This window comes from Sander vitreus, chromosome 2 (assembly GCF_031162955.1).
Source record: "Sander vitreus isolate 19-12246 chromosome 2, sanVit1, whole genome shotgun sequence".
Classification (NCBI taxonomy): Eukaryota; Metazoa; Chordata; class Actinopteri; order Perciformes; family Percidae; genus Sander; species Sander vitreus.
In genome coordinates, this window is record NC_135856.1 from 31,661,435 (window position 1) to 31,688,852 (window position 27,418).

At 43.7% G+C, this 27,418-nt stretch overlaps 1 protein-coding gene across 1 annotated transcript in view; it reads left to right on the plus strand.

The window, feature by feature from the left end:
* The first annotated feature begins 268 nt into the window (after nucleotides 1-268).
* The window catches only part of maml3 (mastermind-like transcriptional coactivator 3), a 113,094-nt gene continuing 85,944 nt past the window's right edge, over nucleotides 269-27,418 (plus strand). The window contains exon 1 of the mRNA XM_078266096.1: nucleotides 269-1,470. Coding sequence (XP_078122222.1) covers nucleotides 1,099-1,470 — 372 coding nt within the window. The 5' untranslated portion in view covers nucleotides 269-1,098. The remainder of the gene's footprint in view (nucleotides 1,471-27,418) is intronic.

The window sequence follows — 27,418 nt, forward strand, 5'->3', positions numbered from 1 at the left end:
ACAGGTTTATCCTTTTATATAAGTCAGACCCCTGTAAGGAACATTGTAATAAGGAAATTAGCTAGTTATTTTGCTAACTAGCTAGCTAGTTGACCCATTTACAACAATGGCAAACTGATTGTTTTTGTGTAACCTATGAAAACAACACAGGTCGTAGGTGGGACCAGTCCGGTCCTCTCCGGGTTAACACTCTGGATTCCACTCCGAGTTTTACAAGTGTCCATCAGCGGGCTCCTCACAGCCTCTAGCTGGTTTTTACTCAACTCCTGTCCTGATATCACTCCGCTGGCATGGTGGAGAAGCGGACCTGATTATTGTGATGGTGGCAGGCGGCAGCCAGTGACTACAGACTTCCGCCACTGCTTCCCATATCCGCGTTTTGTGCCGTCTGGGCTACTCTCGTTGCCTCACAACCGGACTACCGAGGGCGCTTGTGCTCTTTCCCGTACCTCAACAACATCTTCACCGGGATTTCTTTCAAACCAAAACCATATGAGATGCAAGTTCACTGGGAAACTCCGGAGCCCGTTCGGTTCAGGCAGCAAAACTTTTTCTCAAAGGACGACACCGTAAAACGGCGAGTGGACTGTTGCTGCTGCTGCCGCTGCTGCCCCTCAGTGGGACGGTTTGTGTGTATATGACCGTAGAGTTCATGCTAACGTTCATACCTATACGGTATTGTTTTTTTTCTTCAGCGGGGTTGTTGTTAGCAGCGTGGCAGCGGCTTTATTGTTTAATTCAGTTTGGGGTTTGCTCGGTCTTACTCTAGGCTGGGTGTTATTTGTGTTTTCGGGAGCGGTTTGTTTGGAAACAGTGCCGAGGAGGGAAGAAGAAACGTTCACTTGCGACCCCTTAACCATATGACTACTAGGCTCGAAGCCCTTTAAACCTCCCCGGTTGTTGCTCGCTTCCGCGGCTGTTTTCGGTCGTACATTCCGTCCGCTGTCCGGCTGCTTGGGACCCTTCGCCGGAGAGGACAGAGAGGGAGAGGACACTAGGTGGTGGAGGTGGAGGTGGCCGGGGGAGGAGGTGGCGGTGGTGGCGGTGAGCTTGACGGGGAGAAAAGTTCTTCCAAAATAGCAGCCACTCGGCCTAGTGATGGGGGACTTCGCCTCCCCCGCTGCCGGACCCAACGGCAGTATCTGCATCAACAACAGCATGAACCCGGCCGCCGGGAGCGTGGTGGCCGCCGGGGCGGTGGGCATACCTAAGCACAGCACGGTCGTGGAGAGGCTGAGGCAGCGGATAGAGGGCTGCCGGAGACACCACGTAAACTGCGAGAACAGGTACCAGCAAGCGCACGCCGAGCAGCTGGAGATAGAGCGGAGGGAGACGGTCAGCCTATACCAGCGGAGTCTGGAGCAGAGGGCCAAGAAGTCGTCCGGCGGCAGCAGCAAGCAGCCGCAGAGCAAGCAACCGGACCCGGACTCTGCCTCCTCCACGGAACAGAGGAATAACACGCTAATAGCGGTAAGGACGAGCTCTCAATCACGGCCAAGACTACCCCGAGACACCCCCTCACTCACACATAACCACAGCATACACTTCAGTATACACTCTGTCTTTCATTTCCCCTCCATCTCTCTGTCCCCAAAACTCTTGGACCCCCATCAAGCAAGCTGCTGTAGCCTACCAACTACTAGGCTACTTGTTCACCACTGTGAAAACTTGTTGAAAACACCCTCACTGAGCTCTGGCAATTGCTTTGGAAACACACACACACACACACACACACACACACACACACACACACACACACACACACTTCACCTTTTCAAACCAGAGTGCCAACTAGTGCTTTTGTTTACAAAGAAATCCAGCCCCTCCTTGAAGAAAACAGGCTGCTAGGACTTGAATGCTGCATGATTCGGAAATGACAAGTCAGTTGATATCTGATCTTTTGCAATATCAGTGCTGCTTTATGCTCAAAGAAAGCCTGATGGTACTGCTAATTGGAAAGTTAAGATTTTCACCTCAGAAACTTCTAACTAACTTCTGGAGGATGACTGCTTTTTTGTTGCATGAAAACAACTTCTCCTTTCTTGTTCTTTGCTATTGGTTGACAATTGGTCTGCAACACAGTCAGCATTTAAGTTGCAACATTGCTTCCTTGCACTCATCAGTAGCAGTTTATGCGCCAGCCTGCTCTGTAACCTTTGACATATTCTCAAAATCAACATCCCAGTCCACACAGTTTTGCAAATGCCTAATCACAGCCACCTCCTCACTAAAAGTACCCTACCATTACACTTAAAAAATACTTCAGATGACTGCCACATAGTTACTGAACATTTTCAAACTGAAAGTAACTTTTGGAGATTCATTCATAATTGACTGTGGAGCTTCACTGTAATAATACATTGATCCTGTTACATATTTCACACGGAGGCTCTACTTCTATCACAAAACTGCATGTCCTTGTAAAAAAATAATGCAGTGATGCGTTAGTAATTATAGGTGCTGTACTGACTCCAATAGAGTCAATATAAACTCGCAGTAGATTTTATTGGAATGCTACAGTGGTTTTCTGTTGGTAGGGGGCAGTGGTAACATATGGAGGATTGTTCAGTATCTTGTTTTTTTGTTTTAAATTGCTGAGCACGTCTGCAGATCAGATCTTTTAAATAATCGGATTGTGTATTTACAAAGAAAATGTCCTGATGTTTGGCTGTCGGACACCGGCAAACTGTGTAGTATCCCCCGTTCACACCACCAAATCTCTTGTGGGCAAGCTCCAGTTTCCTTTTAGAAAAAAACCAAAGGATACATGGCAGGAATGTCAACATTGTTGTCCCTTTTGTTGCTGCAATGAGCCCAGTTCCTCCTTCCTTTTGAAATGCAAAATCAGAATGTCTTTAATTTCGGAGACAGCCTCAGTCGTTATTTAGGAGCCACGCAAGCCTGACCAGCTACAGCTTGAGAGCGCAGCAGTGATTTTAATAGTGCAGGACCTCCCAGTGGCCCTTGTGGACATTAAACCGAACCGCCCATTAGATGGCCGGCAACAAATGCTCCGAGAATGAAGGGATTACTGCTTAAAGACACAGTGACTGCTCTGTCCCTCTCATCCTCTCTCTCAGTCACTAATGGTGGCACCTCAAATGCATATGCACAGCATTAACTAGCTAAATTACAGAGAGCTTGGTGTTAGTGCCCGTACATTGTAAATTCTTGGCATTGTTGAGGCATGCATTGTAAGGAGATGAAAGGAAATGAGAGAAATAGTCTGCAATCCCTCTCCCGTTTTTCCTCTGAGGAGCAGAGCTGCAGCTAGATGGCTGTATGTAGTCATTACAGAAGCAGGCAGGCATTCTAGGAAAGCCAAGTACGCTGTTAATGTTACTACACATCGCATACACATGCACCCCACAAACAATCTGTAGGGGTTATGGTACAGACTGTTTTTGGTAGTATTCTGTGTTGAGAAGATGTGTTTGAAGGCAGTTTCCCCTACGCCTAAAAGAAGAGTACAGTGGCAAATATTTCATGCCATGAATCAGTTGTATACTACATGAAGACTTGATAATATTAGGCTGAAGTGACACAAATGGACTCTTTTTGACTGCGAAGTGTGTGTGCTGTTGTACTGGTTGGTTTGCCGTGCCAATATGGCAATTGTCCGTTTGAAGAATGTCAGGAATGTCCACAATGTACAAAAAGGAAATAGATGAGAATCAGTGTGTTTTAAAGGAGATGAAAGCAGCAAGACAGTGTTTGACAAATTGGTTATTCAGCTATGGCCGATTATTCCATGGTCCACACCATTTGAAGTGTGATATTCTTGAGCATTTGGTATTGTCATATGCATCCCAGTACACTGCGCTCTGGTCTAATGGTTCTCAGACACACCCACATCGTTGCAGGGGCAAGCCTATAATTATGGAAAGCGTGTGTTTGTGTTCATAGGCAAACTATTATTGAGAAAGGGAAAGAAGACACTGGGAGCTTGTTCTGTCTTTCCCACCATTTCCTTGAGATCATTCAAGGAGTATAGTAGTGAACTACAAAACGTTCAAAGCATTAGCCACTGATAAAGGGTACCTGGGGTGTGATATTTTCACATACAGCCAGAGGGAGGTCGGACACAGTCATGGCTGATATTCACTTTCACAAAATGGACACTTCCAAACGTGTAATTTTTTGATAATGAGAGGGTTGCTTGCGAAACAACAGGCCACCTCAACGCTTTCTGCCAGCAACCGTGTATCACATTGCACTAACACCGAGATAGTCAATGATTCATTTACAAATTAAGAACGTCTGCACTCTTGACACTGTATACACTCTGGATTGTTGCTCACCAAATGCCAAGTTATGGCAGTGGCAAAGACGGGTCATATAATGGTTAAGAACCAAACAGACGGTGTCCAACTTACAGGCACTTTGTAAAAGCCGATAATTATAGTTCCTTTGGGGATATTGATGGCGTGCTGTTGGCTTTCTGTCCATGGCCCGGGCACACACACACACACACACACACACACACACACACACACACACACACACACACACACACACACACACACACACACACACACACCCCTCTCATACTTATAAAGTGGTCCTCAACAGTGGCTTCCACATCAACACAAGATTCACACTCACCAAACTGATAAACCTTACTAATTTAATAATTTACCACAGATTTTTTAACTTCTCATTAAACCTACAACAAAACGGACTCTATGACAGGTTATGAATCTGAAATATCCATGTCATAAAAGGTACATAACACCTTAAAGGGACAGTTTACCCAAAACGCAAAAATACATATTTTTTTTCCCCTTCTTACCTATAGTGCTCATTATCACTCTAGATTGTTTTGGTGCGAGTTGCCCAGTGTTGGAGATATCGGCCGTAGAGATGTCTGCCTTCACTCAAACACAATGGAAGTAGATGACACTCGGCTTGTGTTGCTCACAGCCCCAAAAAAATGCATTTGAAAAAGTCAACAGCAGTGTTCCAGAAATCATGACCCGGTTACTCAAGAGAAGCCAGAGACCTGGCTGCGAGCAGTTTCATGTAGCAACAATTTTCTTTCTACGGAATTACACCCGCCAACATGATCTTTTTGTTTTTGGCGCTTTGAGCACCACATGCCGAGTGCCATCTAGTTCCATTATATCCGAGAGAAGGCAGACGTCTCTACGGCGGTTATCTCCAACACTGGGCAACTCGCACCAAAACAATCTAGACTGATAAATAGCACTACAGGTAAGAGGAAAAATATATGTATTTTTGTTTTTGGCGTAAACTGCCCCTTTTAAGAACCAACTATACAGCGGGGCGGACATGCATGTGCACATGTGTCTGTTTAAACTCCATGGGGTGTCTGCGTAAAGGCTGCACGGCCATAAACCTTGCGCTGCACAGTATGCATGTATACTCTTGTAAGTTGCGTGTGTTGTTTCCTGTAAGAGATTATTGATATGGAAGACAACACGAAGCAAGAGAACACAACACTTTGATGTTCACATGATATTGATACATTGTATTCATAAATTAGCATCGACTCAGTCCTTGCCTTTTTTTTAAAATTTGAATGCATTATGGTGTTAAATGCAAGGCCAATATTTGTGCACTGATAGGTTTGTTGGGCCACATTTGAGGAGGGGACATCAGCTCATCCTTCCCTTAAAGGTGAAATGGTTTTCTTTCTGCAGTGCAACGGCTCAGCATGAGTTTTAATCATCATGACTCTCATAGTTGGCGGTCCAATCTCAAATGGACTGGACCACTCAGTCATTAGGACACCAGAAATAACCAGAGAAATCATTCTTCAATAATCTTGTATTGCTAGCTAGATACCAATCGCGCAGTACTTACATACTACTACTACATACCTCTGGTGTAGTTACAAACTTTTTAATGCCTCGTTTTGTAAGTACAGAAACTATTTGTACTACTGTAGAAGTTTGGTATCATTCCGGGCATTATTAGTTAGGTAATTTACGAGATACAAACGTGGATCCATTAGTGCCTGCACTAAGCTAACCAGCTGATAATGCTAACCCGACCAACGTTATAACAAGGGAAAAAAAGCTTATGGGGGGTTGTTTGGCTTGAGGTCAAGGTGCAAAGCAGCCTAGGGTGAAATTACTCCGAACCATCACTTTAACTACTAATAATCGGTATCGGCCTTGAAAAACCTGTATCGGTCGATCCCTAATAAAGAAGATAAAGTACGCTAAAGAATATTATGAGATATGAGTTTACAATTAATTACAATTCCTACTGGGCATTGAGGAGTTGCGTCTTTGGCGTTTTGCCGGTAACAAACACTGAGTTACTGCTTCTTCACTGAATATTTTGTTTGCACGTCCCCTGGTGTTTCGGAGAATACTGCAAGAAAACAACGCGCACCATCTGGGGAGGCCTGTGCAACGGTGTCTTGCGCGAGTATAAGCAAGGCTTTAGAGGTAAATGTAAATTCCCAGTCTCAGAAGGCAGTATTATATTTCCCAAAGCAAGTTAATATATGGGCAGCACATTCAGGTAAATCAAATCATACTGGTCGCTATGATGGACGATGGCGGCGAATGGTTTTGCTGTAGTTTTCAAAACAGTCAAGAGTTATTGTGGCCAAGTGTCACCCAATATTGTATGAAAACGCTATAATGGCCCACATCTATCCAGACATTTGACAACCCACAGGAAACCGGTATGAGCTTGTTCATCACGTGTGCGTCGAGAGAGAATTAGGGATGGTGAAAACCGAGTCGCACCACAAGACACAACACATTTTCTGTCTGTGTTGCATTTGGGCCTGTTGAGGTCATTGTTGTTAGAGATTTGTGTTTTCTTGCTTTGTTTTTCTTTTTATATGATTCATAAGTTCTGATAAAGTTTCTGAGTCTAAAAATGAGACGTGCGTGCTGATACTGAGTGAGTGACACCAGAATTTGTTAACGTTTTTTTGTTGCTGAAAAGAGGTCTGCTGTCAAGCTTCATTGTGGCTGTATTCAATATCTTAACGTGATGTGACGTTGTCTACTTTTGGCTACTTGCCTAAGGGCATAGACAAACTACAGAACCATGTTCACCAGTAGCTGTCGTGTTTTCACTGTTTTCTCTAAGCAGGCAGGTTTCTTTGTTATCGCACACGGGCTGTTGCGAAGATCGAACTCGTGACCCTTTTGAGTTAACAGGCACGTGTCTCTGAACCAACGTGCCACACGATGTTGCTTAAAACCCAAATTGTGACCTGTACTTTCTGGCAAAACATCCAGTCAGATCTGATTACCTAATCGCTAACAAGTTTACAGCTGTGCGGCCGAGGTGCACAGCGAGGGGCTCGTTAGTTTCACTAAAACACAGTAGCTCGGGACAGTCTGTCTTCAGCTCTGCTCGCTCCTTGGCATCCACCTCGCTGAGGAATGTCTCTCACACACACACACAGACACACACTCACACAAACTGTTGTCCGGCTCAGCTCTTGGCAGCAGAAGTCAGAGTGTGGGCGGCTGAGTTTTCATGAATCTTAGGCCTTCCCTCTCTCCATCCCTTCCTCTCCTCCCTCCCTCTGTTCACCACTACTCTGGTTTCGGCACTAGCACAGCGCTAATGTAGCGTAGATTGGTCTTGTTGGCTAAAGCATTGTTAATGTCAGCTGGGACTGTTGCCCAAGTGCTAAATTTAAACCACTGAGCTGGCACGTTGCTGACACTCACCAGCCCCTACATGCACACGCAGCGTGTGACGTCGACATACACCCGTGACATCACAGGCATGCTGTGCTTGACTCATTACATGCTTATTCCACCGACTCCCTTTGTTTTTTTTTTAATGGACTACCTCTTTCCAAGTCTTTATTCCCTTTTTTTGTAATCTTTTCTGCGCTCATGTGCACTTTATTCAGTCTTTTGTTACTTCTTCTTCTTGTGCTTCTTCTCACCCTTGACCCTCAGTCCCTACACACACACACACACGCACAAAGTGTGGATGTTTTTGATTTGGAGCGGCTGCAACCACATTCCCTTCCACCCACGCTCGTTCACATGTTCTACAGGAACACACACACACACACACACACACACACACACACACACGTTTAGCACAGACCCTTGAATAAGCGAGCAAGCAGTATTCCCTCCGTTTAAGCTGTTGGAGCAACAGTTAGTTTTATATACGTGAAAGTAAAGCTGTTTAAAATAAAGGTCATGCACATACTTACAAGTGTAGACTTACATAATCCAGTAATGGTTCAATAGTATGGCAGAAGGCCTTTTCATGGGCTTTTTTTTTTTTTTTTTAAATCTTCTCACCTCCTGACAACTGTGTTGTATTTTCCTACTTAACATTTAAAGGATGACTTTGGTATTTTTCAACCTGGACCCTATTTTCCTATGTTTTTGTGTCTAAAGGCCGTTTTATGGTTGTGCGTCGAATCGATGGCGTACCCCCACAGACCCCTCTGCGTCTACGCCGGACCCTACGCCGTAGCCTGACGTGCACCTCTCGAAAATATTTAACTACACGTCGCAGCGACGCACGTGGCTCGGCCGTGGCTGGGTAGCGTTGCATTTCCTCCCTTCCCTGGTTCTCCTTCTCCTTCTCCATAAACAACATGAAATCAAAGAAGAAGAAAAAAAATATATATATATATATATATATATATATATTGTTTTTTTCTTGATGCTGCACTTTCATATGGCTCTTTGTAGCATTACCTATTTAAAGCTAATGTACTTGCACTTACTACTTGTTGTCTGGAGTTTGCTCCTTCAAGGTTGAATGCACTTAATTGTAAGTCGCTTTGGATAAAAGCGTCAGCTAAATGACATGTAATGTAATGTAAAATCAAGGAGAGGGTTCACTTTTCCACCACCACTTTTATCAGCCACGCTCGCCTCACGCATGAGGCGGTACTAAATCTGCAATGGAAAAAGGAGGAAGGGGCACTGCGGTCGGGCCGAGCTGAGTCAAGCAGGTAAAATGTAGTGGGATAAACGCCATTAGTTTCTCTCACTGTGACTCTAGAGTCGGTACTCGCTCCGGAGCTAATCGCCGTCACTCTCTCACTTCTCCCTCGCTCTATCACCCACTCCCCACACACACACACACACACACGAATGCCGGCTCGACGCACACGCCTGCGCACAAGTATAAACATCAGGCCACTTACGTAGGCTACGGCGAAAGCTCTGCGTGGAGCCTCCGCTGAACCATAAAACAAGCCTAAGTGACTGACGGGAACAACAATCTTTGACATTGGTTCAGTATTAGACAAGATTTCTGCAGTCGGCAGTCAGTGAAACAAGCTACAATGTAAGTTAAAAGGGCAATTGTCCAGTTTGTATTTACCTTTTTAAAAGTACAGTATTTCCATCTGGAATGTAGTGTAGTAGAAGTATAAAGTAGCAGAACATTAAGTAAGTAAGTAAATGTACTTAGTTACTTTCCAGCACTGGTTGTAGTGCTGGTTGTGATGTGGTTTAATAAAGAAAACCCAATCTTTTCTGTCGTGATCTGTGCGATTCCTTTTCCTGCTAAGACTAAAGCTCTTTATGGAATCCTAGAATTTCTTTGTGCTCCATTTGAGCAAAACTCATGCACCTCTTATCAACATGACTTTGTGTCTCCTTTATGCAAATACTGTAAAAGAGCACCGAGGACCTATTTCCTCCTCTTTGCGGACACTTTTCAACTTCCTGCTGGTGCCAGGCAACAACCCAGTGACCTTCCTGTGACCTTCCCGTTTGTCTGTTTTAAACTCAGGGTCAATCAGGATCCATTAAAAAAAACCATCCCTCTGAAAAATCATTTTCTTGAACTGAATCTTATGACCCCCCCTCCATCCTTCCTCCTCTCCCCTTCATTTCTACATCCACCCGTCCACATGGCGACCTTCCTCCATCCGAGCTTTCGTTTTTCCTCTTCGTAACCTTCCCTCCCTACTTTCCTTTCGATCATTCATTCACACCCGCCTGTGCTTTTCTTTCTTTCCTCTCAGCCGATCCATCCATCCCTCCGTCCCTCCCTCCCTCCCTCCCTCTCTTTGCCCCTTGTCTCCAGTGATCCCTGGTTCAGTCTCAGCTAGCAGGCATAGCGCTCTAAAGCTCTTTCAGTGCAGGTCGGTGGTGGGGAGAAATCCAGCTCTAAGAGGGAATTACCTAACACACACACACACACACACACACACACCGGCTGTTACTTTATACCAACAGATCTGTACACACACACAAACGCACACACACGGATATCTTTGGGTCATGGGTAACAGGTCTGTTTGAACTTAACTCAATGATTCGTCATACAATTAGCGTGCACACATGTATCTGTATTCGTGGGAATACTGTGTTTTTCTGTCATATTGCCCGAAGTGTCGAGACCGCTATTGTCTACTTCTTCCCTCCTTTTCTTAAATGACATTTGTTGTTCTTCCTCGGGCTGGCCAGACCCCCAGCACCTTTGAGCCGGTGTCATGAATTTTTTATGCATGTTTGCGCGTGTGTGTGTGTGTGTGTGTGTGTGTGTGTGTCTGTGTGTGTGAGGCCCTCAGCTGCATCTACAGCCATTAGTGCAGCAGCCGGGGTAATTGAGGCTGCAGTGCAGGAGGGAACAAAAACCCACATTATCTGATAATACTGCAGAGGGCAATACGGAGGAAAAAATTGAGCGAGGACACAGCGGGGCAGAGCAGAACAGTGAGGGGGAGGATATTAACTGTGTGGACAGACAGTTAGCGACATTGGTTGCTATGCCACTTGTCTGCTAACTAGGGTTGTATCGATTCTTTGCACAACGATGCAATATTTACTGATATCACAAAGTCTGCTACGATACGATTTCATTTTGATTCAATTCAGGGGGCCTGCGACCAAGACGATACGTGAGCCCATTTAACACAATCCGTTACATCTATACAGTCATGTGAAAAAATTAGGACACCCATGCTAAAGTTGACTAAAAAGAGGAATACAAAAAAATCATCTTTTGGAAATTGATCTTAATGCCTTAATTAAAAAAATGAGGAAAAATCCAACCTTTAAGGACACCAATTGTCTTTGTGAATGAATAATGTATTGTAAATAAATAAATGTTCTTCCTTAAAATACAGGGGGCATAAGTAAGTACACCCCTATGTTAAATTCCCATAGAGGCAGGCAGATTTTTATTTTTAAAGGCCAGTTATTTCATGGATCCAGGATACTATGCATCCTGATAAAGTTCCCTCTGCCTTTTGGAATTAAAATAGCCCCACATCATCACATCCCCTTCACCATACCTAGAGATTGGCATGGGGTACTTTCCATAAAATCAACTCTCAATGCAAATAAAACCATGCCAATCTTTAGGTATGGTACAAAAAATGACACTGCCTACGTAGCTTCTCTGACTAAAAAAATCAGGGCAATGTTTATTTTTTTATTTCAGAACATGCACTGCATGGGTACGAAATGTAAAAAAAATCAATAAAATACACTGCAACAATCGTTGTCACAAGCAGCAATTATCCATCGGACAATTAAATTAACCAAAAAGCCCACCGTGGTCTCCACATTCTTGATCGACCGTAACGGTTTTTGCTTGTTTGGGATCCGACTGGCCAGCGTATTTGAAAAAGTTAAGCAAACTTTGTTGTCTTTTTGACATTTTTCCCCTGAGTGAAACGAGGCTCTAACAGCAATCTCAACCACCACAAGCGCCTGTGTCACTTGAAGTGCAGCGCCGCGCTGTTGAAGTGCCTCCCCTCCCTCCGTCCCTCCCCCCCCCCCCCTCTGTCTCACCCTGAAAATTCACCTCAAAACGCATCGAAAATGCAAACACGAGATTTTTGTGGAACTTCAATGGGGAATAAAGACTAACACGACAGATAACAACATTGAACACTACACAAACAAAGTAATTTTAATTTTTTCATTTAGGCGATTCATTTTTCATGGTGACACAGGAGGTGCCGGATCCAATAAAAAAGGTTCCTGATCCAACGTCGGAGGTGCCGGAACATGTTCCGGCTCAAATTAAGCCCTGCTCTTAATATTGCCCGAAACTACACCTGGAGCCAACACATCTGGTTGGAGAAAAAAAAAACCTCTAAGGTGCATAAGGTTGTCGGTGACAGCTGATTTATTTTGCCTCACACAGGCCATAACGTATCAGTTTGTGGTGATCCTTAAATTGCTGCTTTGCTACCTTTGGAAACCGTAGATAATATCCTAACTCAGGGTCCGTTTACTTTTACTTTTTCAATTTCATCTGATGTCCGTTCGATAAGCAAATTCTGTTGAGGGATGGAGATGCAGTTGGAAAACGCAAGTAGACATTGAATTGTCAAACACAAGACCTTGCCCCCGAATTATGACTGCCACACATCCTTGGTTTTGTTTTTAGCCTTCCTCAGGACGCTGGCACAACCAGGAAGCTTTCAACCATGTGCTTCGTCATCGAGAGTATAATGCCTTGTGGTCCTGTAGATTGTGGTGATTGCTTCTCGAGGTTGTTGTGTGGAGGAAAAAGGTCAAATCTGTCAAATTGAAAACCAGCGAGGGATAACCGACATCTCACACTCTTACTGAAACTGAATCCAATCCAGTCCATGATCGGTGTCTGCCATAAGCTGCTAGTGCTGCACTGCTTTACTAATAACAGCAGAACAAATGGAGCTCCCTCGTGGTTATTGTGCCTCCGCGCTCCATTCAGTTGTACCTGTTTTGGTTGGTGGTGATGAGTTGAGCTGTGTTTGGTTGAGCTGAACACTCCGTCAGCAGCCTGTCTGCAGATCACTTCCTGAACGCTTCCTAAAATAGCAGCAACAACGATCGCAACCAAAGAAACACGCCAGCTGCTCTTTTCAAAACCACGCTCACTTTCTGCACTCTCTCCTAAGGCTTGGGTTATAAGGATTTTACCAATAGCTGTACTGATATTCGACACCTTTTATATATATTTTTTGTTATTTGATTGAATTACAGCAATTCTACTATAATTTCTAAAATTAGACACTATAAGTATATATGACTATAGCAGATCGGTACAAGAGAATTTTATTTCCCTTGAAATGTCCTTAATCTTTTTATTTTTTAAAGCTTATTTTTTTTGGGGCATTTTAGGCCTTTAATTCCACAGGACAGATGAAGACATGAAAGGGGAGAGAGAGAAGGCGAATGACATGCAGTAAAGGGCCGCAGGTCGGAGTCGAACCCGCGGCTGCTGCGTCGAGGAGTAAACCTCTATATGTGCGCCCACTCTACCAACTGAGCTAACCCGGCCACAAAATGTCCTTAATCTTAAGCACTTACCTGACAGTGTAGAATGAAATATATAGAATTTGCCATATGCGACGCCAGGACAGCAAATGGGGGGAGAGAGAGAGAGAGAGTGAGGGGACGACATAAAGCAAAGGGGCCACTAATCTAATGATCATGTTATTTGTGTGTTTAATCAGTACAAACATGCAAATGTTAGTTAGTGAGCGTTTAGAGATGCTGGTAGGTTGATTTTATAACCTTGGGAAAGAACCAAGCTAGATGCTTCCGCAGGCTTCCAGTCTTTATGCCAAGCAAAGCTAACCAGCGGCTGGCTGTAGCTTCATATTTAAAGAACAGACATGAGAGTGGTATAGTCCTTCTCATCCAACTCTCGGAAAGAAAGCGCTTTAATAAAGACCTTTGACATTTCCAACTGCTCTGCCATGATTGCGATGCAGAGAATGTAAACGGAGCTGCAGTCCTGCTAGAAATAGTGACCATGCTGGACTGTGGTGGAGCTGCCTTACATGTTATTGTGTGGTTCAATAATGATAAATATGACACTTGGTAGTAGTATGGTTTATCCTGAAGATTTTTATTTCAGTTTGGACCAATTAACAATCGGTATCTATGTCACTGAGGACGTTTCTTTTTGTCTCAGCGTCTCCTAGTCTGTCTCTGTTATCTCTTCCACTTTATGTGCCCTGACTTTACTCTGCTTCTCTGCTTCGTGTTCTTCTTGACACCTTTTTTTTTTTTCCGCTTCACCTTTCAGTTTCACTTTTTCATCCCCTCTCCTCAACTCGGTCTATCTGCCTGCCAGCCTTTGGATATCACAATGTTTTCTCAACCTCTGCTCTCTGCTCTCTCTCACTCTTTCCTTTCCCCTCTCGCTCTCTCTCTCTCTATCTCTATCTCTATCTCTATCTCTGCCTTGCTTTCTCTTCCAGCAGAGACTGTGGACTCTACTGAGGAGACAAGATCGGCAGATGTTTCCCCTACGTTCTCCTGTCACAAACCGTTCACTTCAGAGTATCATGCAAAGCACTGGAACTCACCAGATGAGTGCAGAGTAGCAAAAAATAGCCAAGGAAAAACTACATTTCCCTAAAGAATATGAGCAGATTTGGGTCAGACGTGGTGTGATTATTATTTTATATATTTTTTTTATCAAGTAAGCTTTGTGGAGTTAGCAGCTTGAAGCAAAGCTAAAACCTTTAGTGATAATGCCTTAAAAGTCTTTCGTTTGTGAAAAGTTGTAACCGTTTGAAAATGCAGCATGCACAGTGATCATGCTCCTTTCAAACTTTGTTATTGTCACTTTCCCCTGTTCATGAAAATGGCAAGTGTGGTTTCTTGTTTTTATTTTTGGCTTGTTGACAGTTAAGGAGCCATTGAGTTTTTTAATGGATACTTAATGACTGCTGCACAAAACATAAGAGAGAGAGCCCCTCGAGGATCCTAACTGTCAGCCAATGGCGGTCCCTGGAGAGACGGAAAAGTCCTAATCTTTTTTATGCACATGCACTAAATATTTTGGAACATTAACAGTGTATTTTATGCACCATTGCTTTTCCAGTTCATTACACCTGTGCGCTAAGCAAACGGGTTTTTGGAAAAACAACAATATGGGCTTTGCAAATGTAAGCTGCTTTCTGTGTGCAGACAGAAACAGACAAAGAGAGATTCTCTTACTTTAAATCAGGCTCTGGGAAATAGACCTTGTAGCTTAGGTGACAGGACTTTTCAACGCCTTCCTGGTAGGGCTGGGACCGTCTGCTTTTGTCCCGATTTGGTCACATGGGTGCTGTGTTAGATTTGTATTGGGATTTTCATTTAATTGTGATTCTAGAAGTATTGCGTTGAATAATGCACTTCTAGAGACAATATATCATGAGACATTTCTAAAAAACGTATGGTTTTCTCAGAAGAATGCACATCACATTTCATTTGTAAAGAAGTTCTTTTTTCTGCATTTTCTGCTTTCGCTCTGTTTTGCTAGAATTGGATATGAAGTAGTCGTCATCAGCTGTACTGAAAAAAAAATATCGATTCTAGGAAAAATAATAGTTTTTAAAAGTTGTCGCAAAAAAGGGTCCCCACCCCCACTACCTAGCGAGGGCCGTTCAGACTACATACTACATTGCTGTGGTTTCTGACGAGCAGTCACAAATGTGAAGCAGCGTTCAGAAATACACTCTGTATACTGCACGTACGTGTAGCTACGGACCCTACCCTGTAGCCTGTGCCGTAGCCTGAAAAACTGAAACTACACGGTGATTGGACTTTGTTTCTCCGCCTACGCCTCTAGAGTCGGTACTCGCTCCGAAGCTAATCGCTGTCACTCTCTCACTCGCTCTACCACACACTCCCCAGCATACACACATGCCGGCTCTGCTATTCTCTTAAAGAGATATGCTAGAACGACGCAGACACCAGCGCACAAGTATAAACCTCAGGCCACTTACGTAGACTACGGCGTAAGCTCTGCGTGGAGCCCCCGCAGAAGCAGAAATCCCGCTTTAGTCTTGTTTCATCCAAGAGGTTCCCAATTGATTTTCCAGAAAATCTACTATATCACAACATCTATTCGTTTTTGCAGTATATAATTACACATAACATAATAAGAGACGCATCCATATCACCCACCTCTAACTGTGGTCAAATTTCTTTGTGAGTGGAAGTTGAGAGTGACCTCTGGTTCTTTCTCATCTAGTTCCTTTTGATTCTTGCCATTATCATGATCAGGTTTCAGTTTGGACAATGCCTAATTCCACATCACTGTTGAGGTGTTGCTGCAGCTGATTTATAATGTTGTCTGTCATAGGATCACTGCAAAAACTAGATTACCTGTGTTGTACATTCATGTCATTAGTTAACACATTTACATTCACACTGTGACGGGGAGCAAAACTGATGCTGTTGGGGATTGCAATGGAAGTGGCCGCTAATGTATCTAGCAGTACTGGGAGCGTAGTCTCCCACACAGCATTTCGGGATGGGAGAAAAACGTGCTCTGGTTTATTGGCATTTCTTTAAACCAATCACAATCGTTTTGGGGGGCGCTAAGCGACGTACAGAGCAACGGTGCCGCTGCACAATAGCCTCGGGAAGGAACTTGTTTTGGTGGAATGTGTACGTTCAATAGTTGTTTTAGTCGTGCAACAGAAAACTCCGATTGGACAGATAGTCTAGCTAGCTGTACCCTGCAGAGATCTGGAAAAAAAAGGTTAACCCTAGTCCTCATAAATCCACCGGAGTTTAAAATGCCAACACAAAGAAAGCCCAAGACAACGGATATCCGGCCGAAATGAGTGAAATACGGCGGAATTTCCGTCTGGTACGGTGGAACATCGTGGATATAGACTACTGGAAGTGAGACGATGATGCTGGGAGAGAAGGTTGGCGAGGTCGTTGAACATGCGTAGATGAGTTTCTGAAAACTTACAGGAAACTACACTGTAGCACTTTATTGATTGACAGAAACCCCAAAGACCCTGTAGTGTAGGTGCAGTACCATGGCATGATTTGTTCAGCCTTATCTCTTCAGCCAAAATGGGCTCAGTGACATTCTGTACCTGCCATCGTCTTTGACTGCACCCACAGTCCCTGATCTGGAGTCTTTTCATTCTGCAGCATAATCTGCACTGATTATCAGACTTGAATGCCCCAAGCATCAAAACGATGCAGTTGAGGTTTGTACTGTAGAAACGTTTTACAGAATGTGAGTGACCTAATCTTCCAGAATCTAGTGTAATTGATCAGTAGGAATTGAAGGTAGAGAGGCAATGGCAGCATTTTCATTTAGTGTTGTTTTCTGGGTGACCATGTTTATTCGTGACTCTGTTAGACAAAGTCATGGAAAAACCACAAAGAAATGGAAAATGAAATGTGACTCCACTGTTTGTGAGATTCTTTCTTTCCTGCAGAGGGCAGGTAAAGGAAACAGACTTGGGGATCCGGCAAAGAAATGGCACGGAGCCCGAGTTGGTACAGCTGCACGTACACATGAGCTTCCCATTAGCCTCCCCCCCCCCCTCCCTTTTTCTCTCTCTTTGTCTGTCTCTCTCACGCTCCCTCTCTCGCTCCCTCATTGTCTGTCTGTCTCTCTCTCTGTCTGTCTGTCTGTCTTTCTCTCTCCCTCTCTCTCTCTCTCTCTCTCTCTCTCTCTCTCTCTCTCTCTCTCTCTGTCTCTCTCCCCCTCTCTTCCCCCCCTCCTCCCAAGTGGCTGTTTTTGTGGATTGTTCTCCCGCCGTTGTCATAGTGACTGTGATGCAGAACGCCGAACAGGCTGCCTGTCTGCTTCTTGTGTGTGTGTGTGTGTGTGTGTGTGTGTGTGTGTGTGAGAGATAAAACGCCAGAGTGCTCTCGGCTTAGAGAGGAAGTGTTTGGAGAGTTATGTAATGTCCTCTTTTTAAAAGGGGAAAAAGTTAAGAAGAAGAAGAAGAAAAAGATCCTATTGGTCCATCTGTATGTCTGTCTGCATATGTCTCAGTATACCAGGGGAGTGTGGTGTTTATGAATGCCATGCAGTTTAAGGCATGGCTATTTTAGTATGTCTAGGTAGCTCAGTGTAGATGTTTTGTCTTTACAGACACTTTTTGTAAGTAGGATAGAAATTTTAAACACACTGTGGGGGGGGGGGGGTTGTTGAGGTGAGGCTCTTTCCTGTGTGTAAAGTTTCCACTGAAGCTGTGGGCTTGGTGCCAGGAGCCTCCCTGTGGGTGGGGGAGAAAGGAGGAGGAAGCTAAAGAGTAGAGGGAGAGGGTGGCTTGAACTTGATGGGGGGGGGGAGAGAAAGAGAGGGAGGGAGGTTGGGCCCAGTGCCAAGTGGGAGGTATGTGAATCGTGACGCTGCCATTCTGCCGCAAAGAGCCCTCTTATTGGACAACATAAGGGGGTCTATAAATAGGCCCCTAATCTGCGAAAGAGAGCGCTAAAAATAGAGAGAGAGAAACGCAAACAGACAGACATGACAGACAGTTTAATGATGTACAGTTGCAAAAAGTTGTAAACAGCAAGAAAGTTTAGACCTGTGGTTCCCCAAACTTATTTAACTAATTTAAGGACCCCTTAACTGACACAAATTAGACCACAGACCCCCATTTGATGAGATTTTGTCCCAGGGTCCCCCATCTGAGGGTTTTTGCTTTTAGATGTTTTATTACAGAACGTGTATGAAAACCACGTTCAAAATAATCATATATTCTGACATTACCGTGTGTCACTTAGGATGGAATTATTCCCCTTTTTGCTGGGAACCCCACTTTGAAAGATTTAGAAAAAAATTGAGAGTTTCATGTTTATGTTCCGGAAATAAAACCTGCATCAAGTAAATGACATTAATAAACCGAGAGAGAGTTTTTCAGTCCTGGTACACTTTAGACCTACTGTCACTTTAAGGGACCATACATGTGGGTTTTGCAAAACGCTGAAGCAACAAGCAACTTCCATCAAGAAACTAATCATTTTGAATTCAGCCATTTCAATTCAGGGCTTTTTAAGCCCCTTGAAAATGTGCTTTCGTTTAGTCATGACTAAATAAGCCACAGTCAAAGATAACGTAAAAAAAACAACATTCTAAATTGATATTTAGAGCCCGTAATATGGGCTGCAATGTAACTCTATGGGGCAATTATGCACCATCAATGTACGTCCACTAAAAGTGCAGTTTTTGCTACGGACAGGCTCAGATTGTTATTAAAAGACTACATTATGGAAAGGGCCCTGAAGAGAAATAAGACGTTTTTCCTTAACTTTCGCTTCATCCTGTCTGTTTGTTATTGTGTCTAACTAAGACTCGCTCAAGGAGAAGTCCAGGCCACCGGGAATTGTCCCGTCCGAGCCTGGTTGACGCTGAGTAAAAGCAAAGCAAAAGTTGGAGAAACGTGTTCTCCACAAGATCGAAACGTATTATTAATCCTGACCATATTATTTTGTCCAGTGAGTTTACACTAATGCCTTCAGGATGGCGCCAGCTGCCGCCTCCCAAAAGGACCAACCGTTACTCCAAATTGTTTATTTTCTCTGCAATTAAAGGGATATTTCACCACTGGAAAGATGAATATGTATTTAAATTGGGTCATTTATGTAGTAGAAATGTGAATTTCTTTAGAAATGAGTGCCTTCTAGACCGAGGAAAGCCAGAAAATGTGTCTTTGGCTCATGTGGATGAAAGACAACAACTCCCAGAATGCACTTGCTTCGCTTCCCTACGAGGCCATTCCCAAGCCACGCCTAACGGTTACAGAGTGCAGTCGAGTCAAGTGGGTTTTATTGTCATTTCAACCATATACACTCCATATAGTGAAACGAAACAACGTTTCACCGTGGCATTACACATTTAAAATATATAAAAACATTTTATAGAAACGACATTATACAAAAATGACATTTTATAAAAACGACATTATATAAAAAGACTATACATAAAGTGCAGTTACTATTCACCGTGAGGTGAGATTTGCGTGGTTGAAATCACCAGCAACAATAAATAGTCCATCCGGATGTGCGCTTTGGAGCTCAGTGATGGCTATAAACACAGCCGTGAATTTGCGTGGAATGTAGAATGGTCGGCATTTAACAGTCACAAACTCCACCAGCGGTGAGCAGTCGCTGGATACAAGCGCCCCATTTCTGCACCAGTCCGTGTTAACACAGCCCACCTCCACGAGTCTTACCCTACAAAGCAGCATCTCTATCTGCTCTGAAGGCTAGCAGGCCTGGTAGCTGGATAGCGGAGTCCGGTACACTGTTGTTCAGCCACGTTTCCACAAAAACAAAAACACCGCAGTCTCTGGGAGTTTCGTTGAAGTTGGATGTAGTCCAGTCTGTTGTCTAATGAGCGGACATTTGCAAGCAGGATGGATGGGAGAGGTGGCCGGCTAGCGTTTGCTTTCCACCTAGCTCGAACTCCTGCCCTCGTTCCGCGTTTCCGCTTTCTCGCACACCGCTTTCGATGTCCCCTTCTCCGGCTAGCGGTCTGCTAGCGGTCTGCTAGCAGGTGAAGCTCGCGTAGTGTGTTGAGTATTCCGTCTGTAATAAAGTTTCCTGCATATTCTCCGATCTCCGATGTACATCATTGCAAGGTTGCTGCTGAAAAAACTATCTTCCGCCATCGTGGTTAGCCTACTAAAGTATTAATTAATTACTCAGCTTTCTCCACAGAGCAATAGCCTGTTGGCTAACATGGCTGACACTATTTTGAAATTCTGGGAGTGAGGTCCCACCCCCTATGGGCGAGTTGAAGACAAGCGGAACTAACTGGCTGTACTATGGCTGTAGTCCATAGCCTCGGGCCAAAAATGCCTCCGATGACGCTAAATGACGATTTTTGCGTCATCAGAGGCTTTTTTCAAGACACACGATACAGAGCTCTATGGTCTCAGGAAGACATGAGGGAGGGAAGCACGGCCATTTGAAAATACTACCGGGTTTCTACGGATACAAAGCTTAATGCTAATCGGTGAAGTATCCCTTTAAGCTGCAAACCTCAAATTGGTAAAATTGGTGGATTGTAATTTCTTCTGTGCAATACACTCTGCACTTTATAGATTTTATCATTTTATTTCGTCTCTCTTTATCGTACTTAATCGTCTTTATTTAGTTCTCAATTGAAATATTTTTTCTGTTGTATACTTGGGACTCTCGCACTTTCCCATATGCCTTTTTATTGTGCTCCCTCTGTCATTGATGACTGGCAGTATGAATGTGTATATATATGTTTCGTTGGACTGTAGAAACTGAATTGCCTTTCGGGGATAAATAAAGCCATCCGTATTTGTAAGCTTTAACTCCAAAGAAAACTGTGGTCTAAAAGTGAAAACTGCACGAGCTCAGTGTGAAGTTCCTCCCTGATCTTCATCTCCTAAGAGGAACTTTTTTATGTCTTCTAATCTCCTCTACTCCAACCTCCCCACTCATTCATAGCTTTCTCTAGTCTCTAATTATGTTCACTTACTGAGTGAGTTGGGAGGGTGGGAGTGCGTATGTGTGTGTGTGTGTGTGTGTGTACTCTACAGTTACCCGCATGTTTAAGCCTGTAATTAGTGCTCTTTGAGATGACAAAAATTCGGAGAAAATGTTAAAAAAGAGCAGGCCTAGGCGTGTGCATGAACGTGCACACGGGGCCACAGAGGGAAGTGAAAAGGGATGGTGGTGTGTATATATGTGTGTGTGTGGGGGGGGTCTCTGGTTCTCTTTAAAGAAAGAAGAAAGTTTTTCTTTGCTCTCAGAACTTTGGGAGAAAGGTCATGGAAATGTTGCAGTGGAGAAAAAAAGGGCATTAATTTGTCGTGATGTGTTGGTCAGGACTCTAAAGGCTGAGCTGATGACAGAGAGAGGGCTGGACTTGCTGTGTATCTGAGTGTAATGAGTCTATATTTAAAGCTATGTATGCAAGCTCGTGCCTGTGTGTTTCAGAAAGTGACTCATCATTTGTATTTGTGCACGTAACCCAACACTCAAACCCAACCCAGCGAAGGACCGGAGCAACACTTACTATTCTCTCTAACTCTCCCTGGGCCTGGCTTTTTTTTCATTCTTGCGTGTTGAGTGTTGTCTTGTTTTTGTTTTTTTTTGTCTTTTTAATCCCCTTCTTTCCTTTTTTTTTTTTTCTTCTTAGCTTCTGCCTTATGTTGTTCTCTTTCATCCCTCTAAAATGTCTTTCCTGCTTTCTTGATATTTCCTTTAGCCTCTCTGTGTGCAGCCTCTGTTGCAGTCGTGTGTCATGTGCTCTTACCACTGAGAGGATTGTGTCTCAGAGTTAAACCACTTCGTCACTTCCCCCTGAGCTCCAGGTCATATCAGGTCACCCCAGCCTCCATTCTGGCTCCAATACTGTGTTCAGTTGCACTGAGGTTCCAGTCCACACACAGCCTGTAACCCGGATTTTCCACAATGCGCATCTTTGCTGCGTTCCGGCTTCGCCGCGGTTCTGTTCCGTCCTCCATCACTTGCCATTCCACACCAAGAGCGTATGGTAAGACCATGCCCCGGTTACTGCTGTGCATGTAAATGCACTGATTGTAGTGGATCTCAGGTTGTAGCAGTCATAGGCGCCGATACTGAGCACCCAGTGCCAGACTGCCAGTAGGCTACATTCATTTAAAATTAAACATTGCAGTTGGTGCTAAGTGGAGTGTCTGTCATAGTGTGCCTAGGCTACTAGACAGGTGGAATTGATTCTTAATTTCCCATGAAGCTGATCGCGGTTACGTGTTCATCTCCAATCCTATCTGTATTTGTGAGAAGTGGCGTAGTCCTGAGGTGAAAGATGGCCTACTTTACGGCTTTATTATCGAGTCAATAGGCGTGTGTGTTTGTGTCGGCCACTGTCCATTTCCTAAGGTTCTGAAATGCAAACATTTGTGTGTGTGTGTGTGTGTGTGTCGGGGTCAGTGTGTCACTGCTAACTAGGATCTCTGGGTCTGGGTATCCAGAGATAAGTGAAGTTTCCAGCAGCCATTGTCCATCTGAGGTTTGGGAATTGTAAATGAGTACACAGCAGCCCTGGTCTATTGATCACCAGGAGAGTTTTCCATGGAGTGGCGGGACTAAAAAAGTAAATAACGGAAGAATGTAAGCTGTGAACAAAATCTAAGGCCCAAAACTTCCAAAGTACAACAATGCACTTGTGTTTGCTACTTTGAGTCACGCTGTTTCTGAACCAGTTCACATAAAAGGAAGAAGAAGAAGTAATTGTAGAGCTGACCGTTCAGTCGACTGAGATTCCTCCGTCACTCAGAGTTAGCGCTCCTAACTTTCACGCTGCTGACCAATCACGTTTGAACGGGCTTTGGTTGCATGCAGGTAAACAGGAACACATTGGTCTGGTCTGGTCCGGTCCGGTCTGGTCTGGTCTGGCAGGACTCTTTGCGTAATTTTATTTTCCATCTCTCTCCCCTTATCTTCTGTAAATGACCGTAAAGCCGGTAAGTGTAATACATTAGTGAGAGCTTGTTCTTTTGAGAGTTTTTATGCCGAAGGTGATCATGTGTTGTATTATTTCATGATATTTAAACAAGGATGTTGGCAGGTAAAAGTAGAGCTGGTTAGAGCTGGTTATGTAGCCTATTTTTGGAACGTTTTTTAACCCACTTCCCAACAAGCTAGATTCCTTAGGTCTTCTAGTTTCAGATGATACAGACAGATTGATTTTCAATCAAATGAAAATCCATTTGAATCACAAAATTGGCTTTTTAAACCCAGCCCAGGTCTCGACCTAAATGTGTCCATCACATTTTATAAAAAGCTACAGAAAGATGGCATTAAATGTCTGGTCAGATTTGTTATGTTGTTTATTTGTATCCGATAGTTCCTTATTTAAATCAAGATATTGCCAAGTTTTGAGTGTATTTTATTTTGGCAAAGTTCTTGTTTTAGATTAAGATGACAGTCTGAGAACTTGGGTTGACAGCAGGTTTTATAGAAAAACATTTTGATATTTATCAAATGAAGATGTTGAAGAAGCATTGTATAGATAGAGAGAATGTTTAAATGATCTAATGACCTAATCAGAGAAGAGCAGGTTGATCAGTTGATCAGTGTTGTATAAGCATATATCAGAAAAAGGTGATAGCAGGTAAAGACGAGGTTGTGCCAAGAAGGCCAGTCCTGCTTTTTACCCTGGAGAGACAATCTGTGGATCTTTTTGTCGTGGTCAGTCTCCCTCTCCTCTTCCTTTGACTCTCTCTATCTCTGTCTCTGTCTCGCCCTATCTGCTTTCCCTCTCTGACTGTCATTCCACATTTATGACCGGCCTGTGATGTGTACCCAAGACAGATGGGGCACGGCAAGATGGCCGCTGTTGCCCTGGCAACAGAATGGAGAGCAGGCGGAGAGAGTGAAAGATTTTTTTCTTTTTCTTTTTGGTCGGATGTTCAGGTTATCGGGGAGATGCAGAGAATATGCGAAGAGGGCAGGAAGGACATAACGAGAGACTGTCAGTGCTTCAGTGTCTCTGGACAGCAGCACTAAAAGCTCAAACTAGTGCTGGTATCAAGATCTTTCTGTACAGTAGACATCTCTCTTCTTGGTATTTAGAGTGAGAACACTCTGTTTGTTCATCAGCGATTTGACACAGACCCGACGTGTGGGTGTGTGTGTGCGTGCGCGCGCATTGGGTTGTGGTCTTTTGCTGTCTGTCTTGATGCGATGCTGGATTAGAGGGGTTACTCTGAGCTTCAAGCAGCATACGCTAAGAGGATTTCCACAAGTCTACTAAAGACACTGGTCCACAGACACGCTTACACACACACACACACACACACACACACACACACGGTGCTACTGTGTGTAATTCTACACTAAAACATAGTATCCACCTGCATGTACAGTGTGTGCACGTACACACACATCTTATACACAACATTAAAGTGCTCATATTATGCTCATTTTCAGGTTCATAATTGTATTTAGAGGTTATATCAGAATAGGTTTACAAGGTTTCATTTTCAAAAAACACCATATATTTGTTGTACTGCACATCGCTGCAGCTCCTCTTTTCACCCTGTGTGTTGAGCTCTCTGTTTTAGCTACAGAGTGAGGCATCTCACTTCTGTTCCATCTTTGTTGGGAGTCGCACATGCTCAGTAGCTAGGTAAGGACTACTAGCCAGTCAGAAGCAGAGTATGATGGCGTGCCACGCTAGCAGCTACGAGCATTCAAACATGTGTTACAAAGTGTAGGCTGGACTACAATAGAGCTGTTTGGAGCAGTTTGTGAACAGTGTTTTCTGTTGGAGATGGTAAGTCTCTTTGGGGTGGACTTTGGGCTTTTTCACTTTGTAAACCTTTAACGTGCACAAAAAAGATACAATAAAGGAAAGGGAAGAAGCCAAAAAGCATAATATGAGCACTTTGAGTCATTTTTTTGGCTGCACACAGACCAACGTTACAGATACTAATCGTGACAGACACAGACACACACACACACACACACACACACACACACACACACACACACACACACACACACACACACACCGCGTCCCTGCCTACTTTCAAGACCTCAACCTGTTTCCCAAAGGGGGAGGATGACTCCAATTTACCAAATTCAGCGGTCTGTTGAGCCTTATTCAATGGACACCCTCTGACCTATCACGACAGAGCTGTGGCCACCACAAAATATATAAAAAAATATATAAAAATGTTCCAAATGTTGGAACAAAACTATTCCTTTTAAGTCAAGTAAATTGTGATGTTTGTATTTCACATTCTATAGCTGATATGAGCTGTTTTGTACTTATGTATGTTATTTTCCAACGCCAGCAGTCCAACTTTCTGGGTGTTTTAATGAGGAACTGAAAGCATCATGTTGTCACAGAATGTATATATGTGAAGGTTTGCTTCACAGATTTCATCTATTGTGGTTCTCCAGTTTGTGGATGTGAATTTGCTATTACAGCTATTACAGTACAGAGCTTGGCGGAGTGGGTAAGATGGTTAGTTGGAGAGCATGAACCACACTTATAGCAGCTCACACAGAGCTTATACATGTTTGTGTTTGGGGGGGGGGGGGGTGTTTAAAAGAAGGTAGACTGGGGGTGGGACAGAGAATGGCTCAGCAGCTCAGGCGTTTTATTGATGCGTAAAAAGGGACCCTGTAGGAAGGAAGTAATAGTAAGTAGTAGTAACCAAACCCTCCCCCCCCCTTTGTGCATGTACACACACACACACACACACACACACACACACACACACACACACACACAGTTGCTCTCCATTTCCTGCAGTAATTGACCCATCTCTCTGTACTCTCTTTTATCCCTTCAATTAGACCGTCTTTACCCAATCCCCCACACACACATGCAGCCTCACACACAGATACAATTGATGACCGCATTTTGACTTGCCACACCAGATGTGAACAAAAGAGTCAGAGAGTGAGTGAAATTTTTTTTATACTGAGTGTGCAGGGGAATGGGTAGAGGGAGGAGAGAGGACTTGAGGTGGAGAGGTGTGTTTAGGGAGGAAGCAGTAACATGCAATGTGTAAAATAAAATCCTGAAGCTGAAGTGAGTCTGCAGGGACTCAAGCAGGTGGGGACCCTCACATTATTGTTGTTGTTGTTGTTGTTGTTATTATTATTATTATGCCTCTAAAGTATCGAGTATTGAAAAATGCCTCATCATTCAATACCAAATTTCAATACTTAATGGAGTAAATCTCATCGTCAGTGAGCCAATCAGCACGCAGGATGCTTCTACCAAGATCTAATAATGCTGCTGATTGGCTGTTTAACGTTACACGTCGTAGAGGCACGCTGGGAAAACGACGTTACACAGAGACGTCTTAGGTAGTAGGAGCTGAAAAATGAATCAAACGATTTGCGCTGTAATGTTGTACTTTATTTTTGTTTCATAAAATTGGTATCGAAAAAAGTAGTGTTTAGGAACCGGTATCGAAGTCACGGTGTTGGTATCTGTACAAGTATAGAACATTTTTGAACGATACCCAGACCTACATTTTATACGTATTTCACCTCAGACTGTGATCTAACGTGACATTTGAGAAGACTTTTTATGTGTTCAGTTTTCTTTTCACACTGGTCTGCTACACGTGTTGTCATTGACATTGTTGTCAGATACCTATATTTTATACCCGTGTTTGACTGTATTCGTGTTAAATGGCGATTTGACAGACAGGCATAAATGCTGTGTTAAAACAAAATGTATTTTGGGAATAATAACTTTTTATTCGTGTGCAGTCCCATATCAACAAACGCACTCGTGAAAGTTTTATTGCATAAGAGTCGTACATTATTGTATTCTAGATCGCTTCCGCTCTCCAATCAGAAGTGTAGGAGCGCGCTATAACATAGTTGTTGTTGTTGTTGAGCTGAAAGCTCTGAGACAGCTGCAGCTCTCTTTGGGCACCGGCACACCAGGCTGTCTGATCAAAGCTTCCTGTCACCTCACCTCGCCTCACTTCTTCTCTTCAAAGCATGCACTTTTTCTCTGCACTGAGGGATTATTACCAGCATTTTAGGCACACTGGCTTTCGGTTTCATCTCCAAATAAAGTGGTTTAGATAATCTGGCTAAACTTGTTTCCAACATGTATAATCTTCTAGCTCTTTCTTGCCCTATCGGACTCTGTCAGACTCACCTTGGTGGGTACAATGCTTTCATGACTGATAGAAATAATACTTCCATTTATGTGCCAATTCAACATACTGAATCAACTGAACGGTCTCTGATAAGGCCAACTAAAGCCAACATTGTGGGAC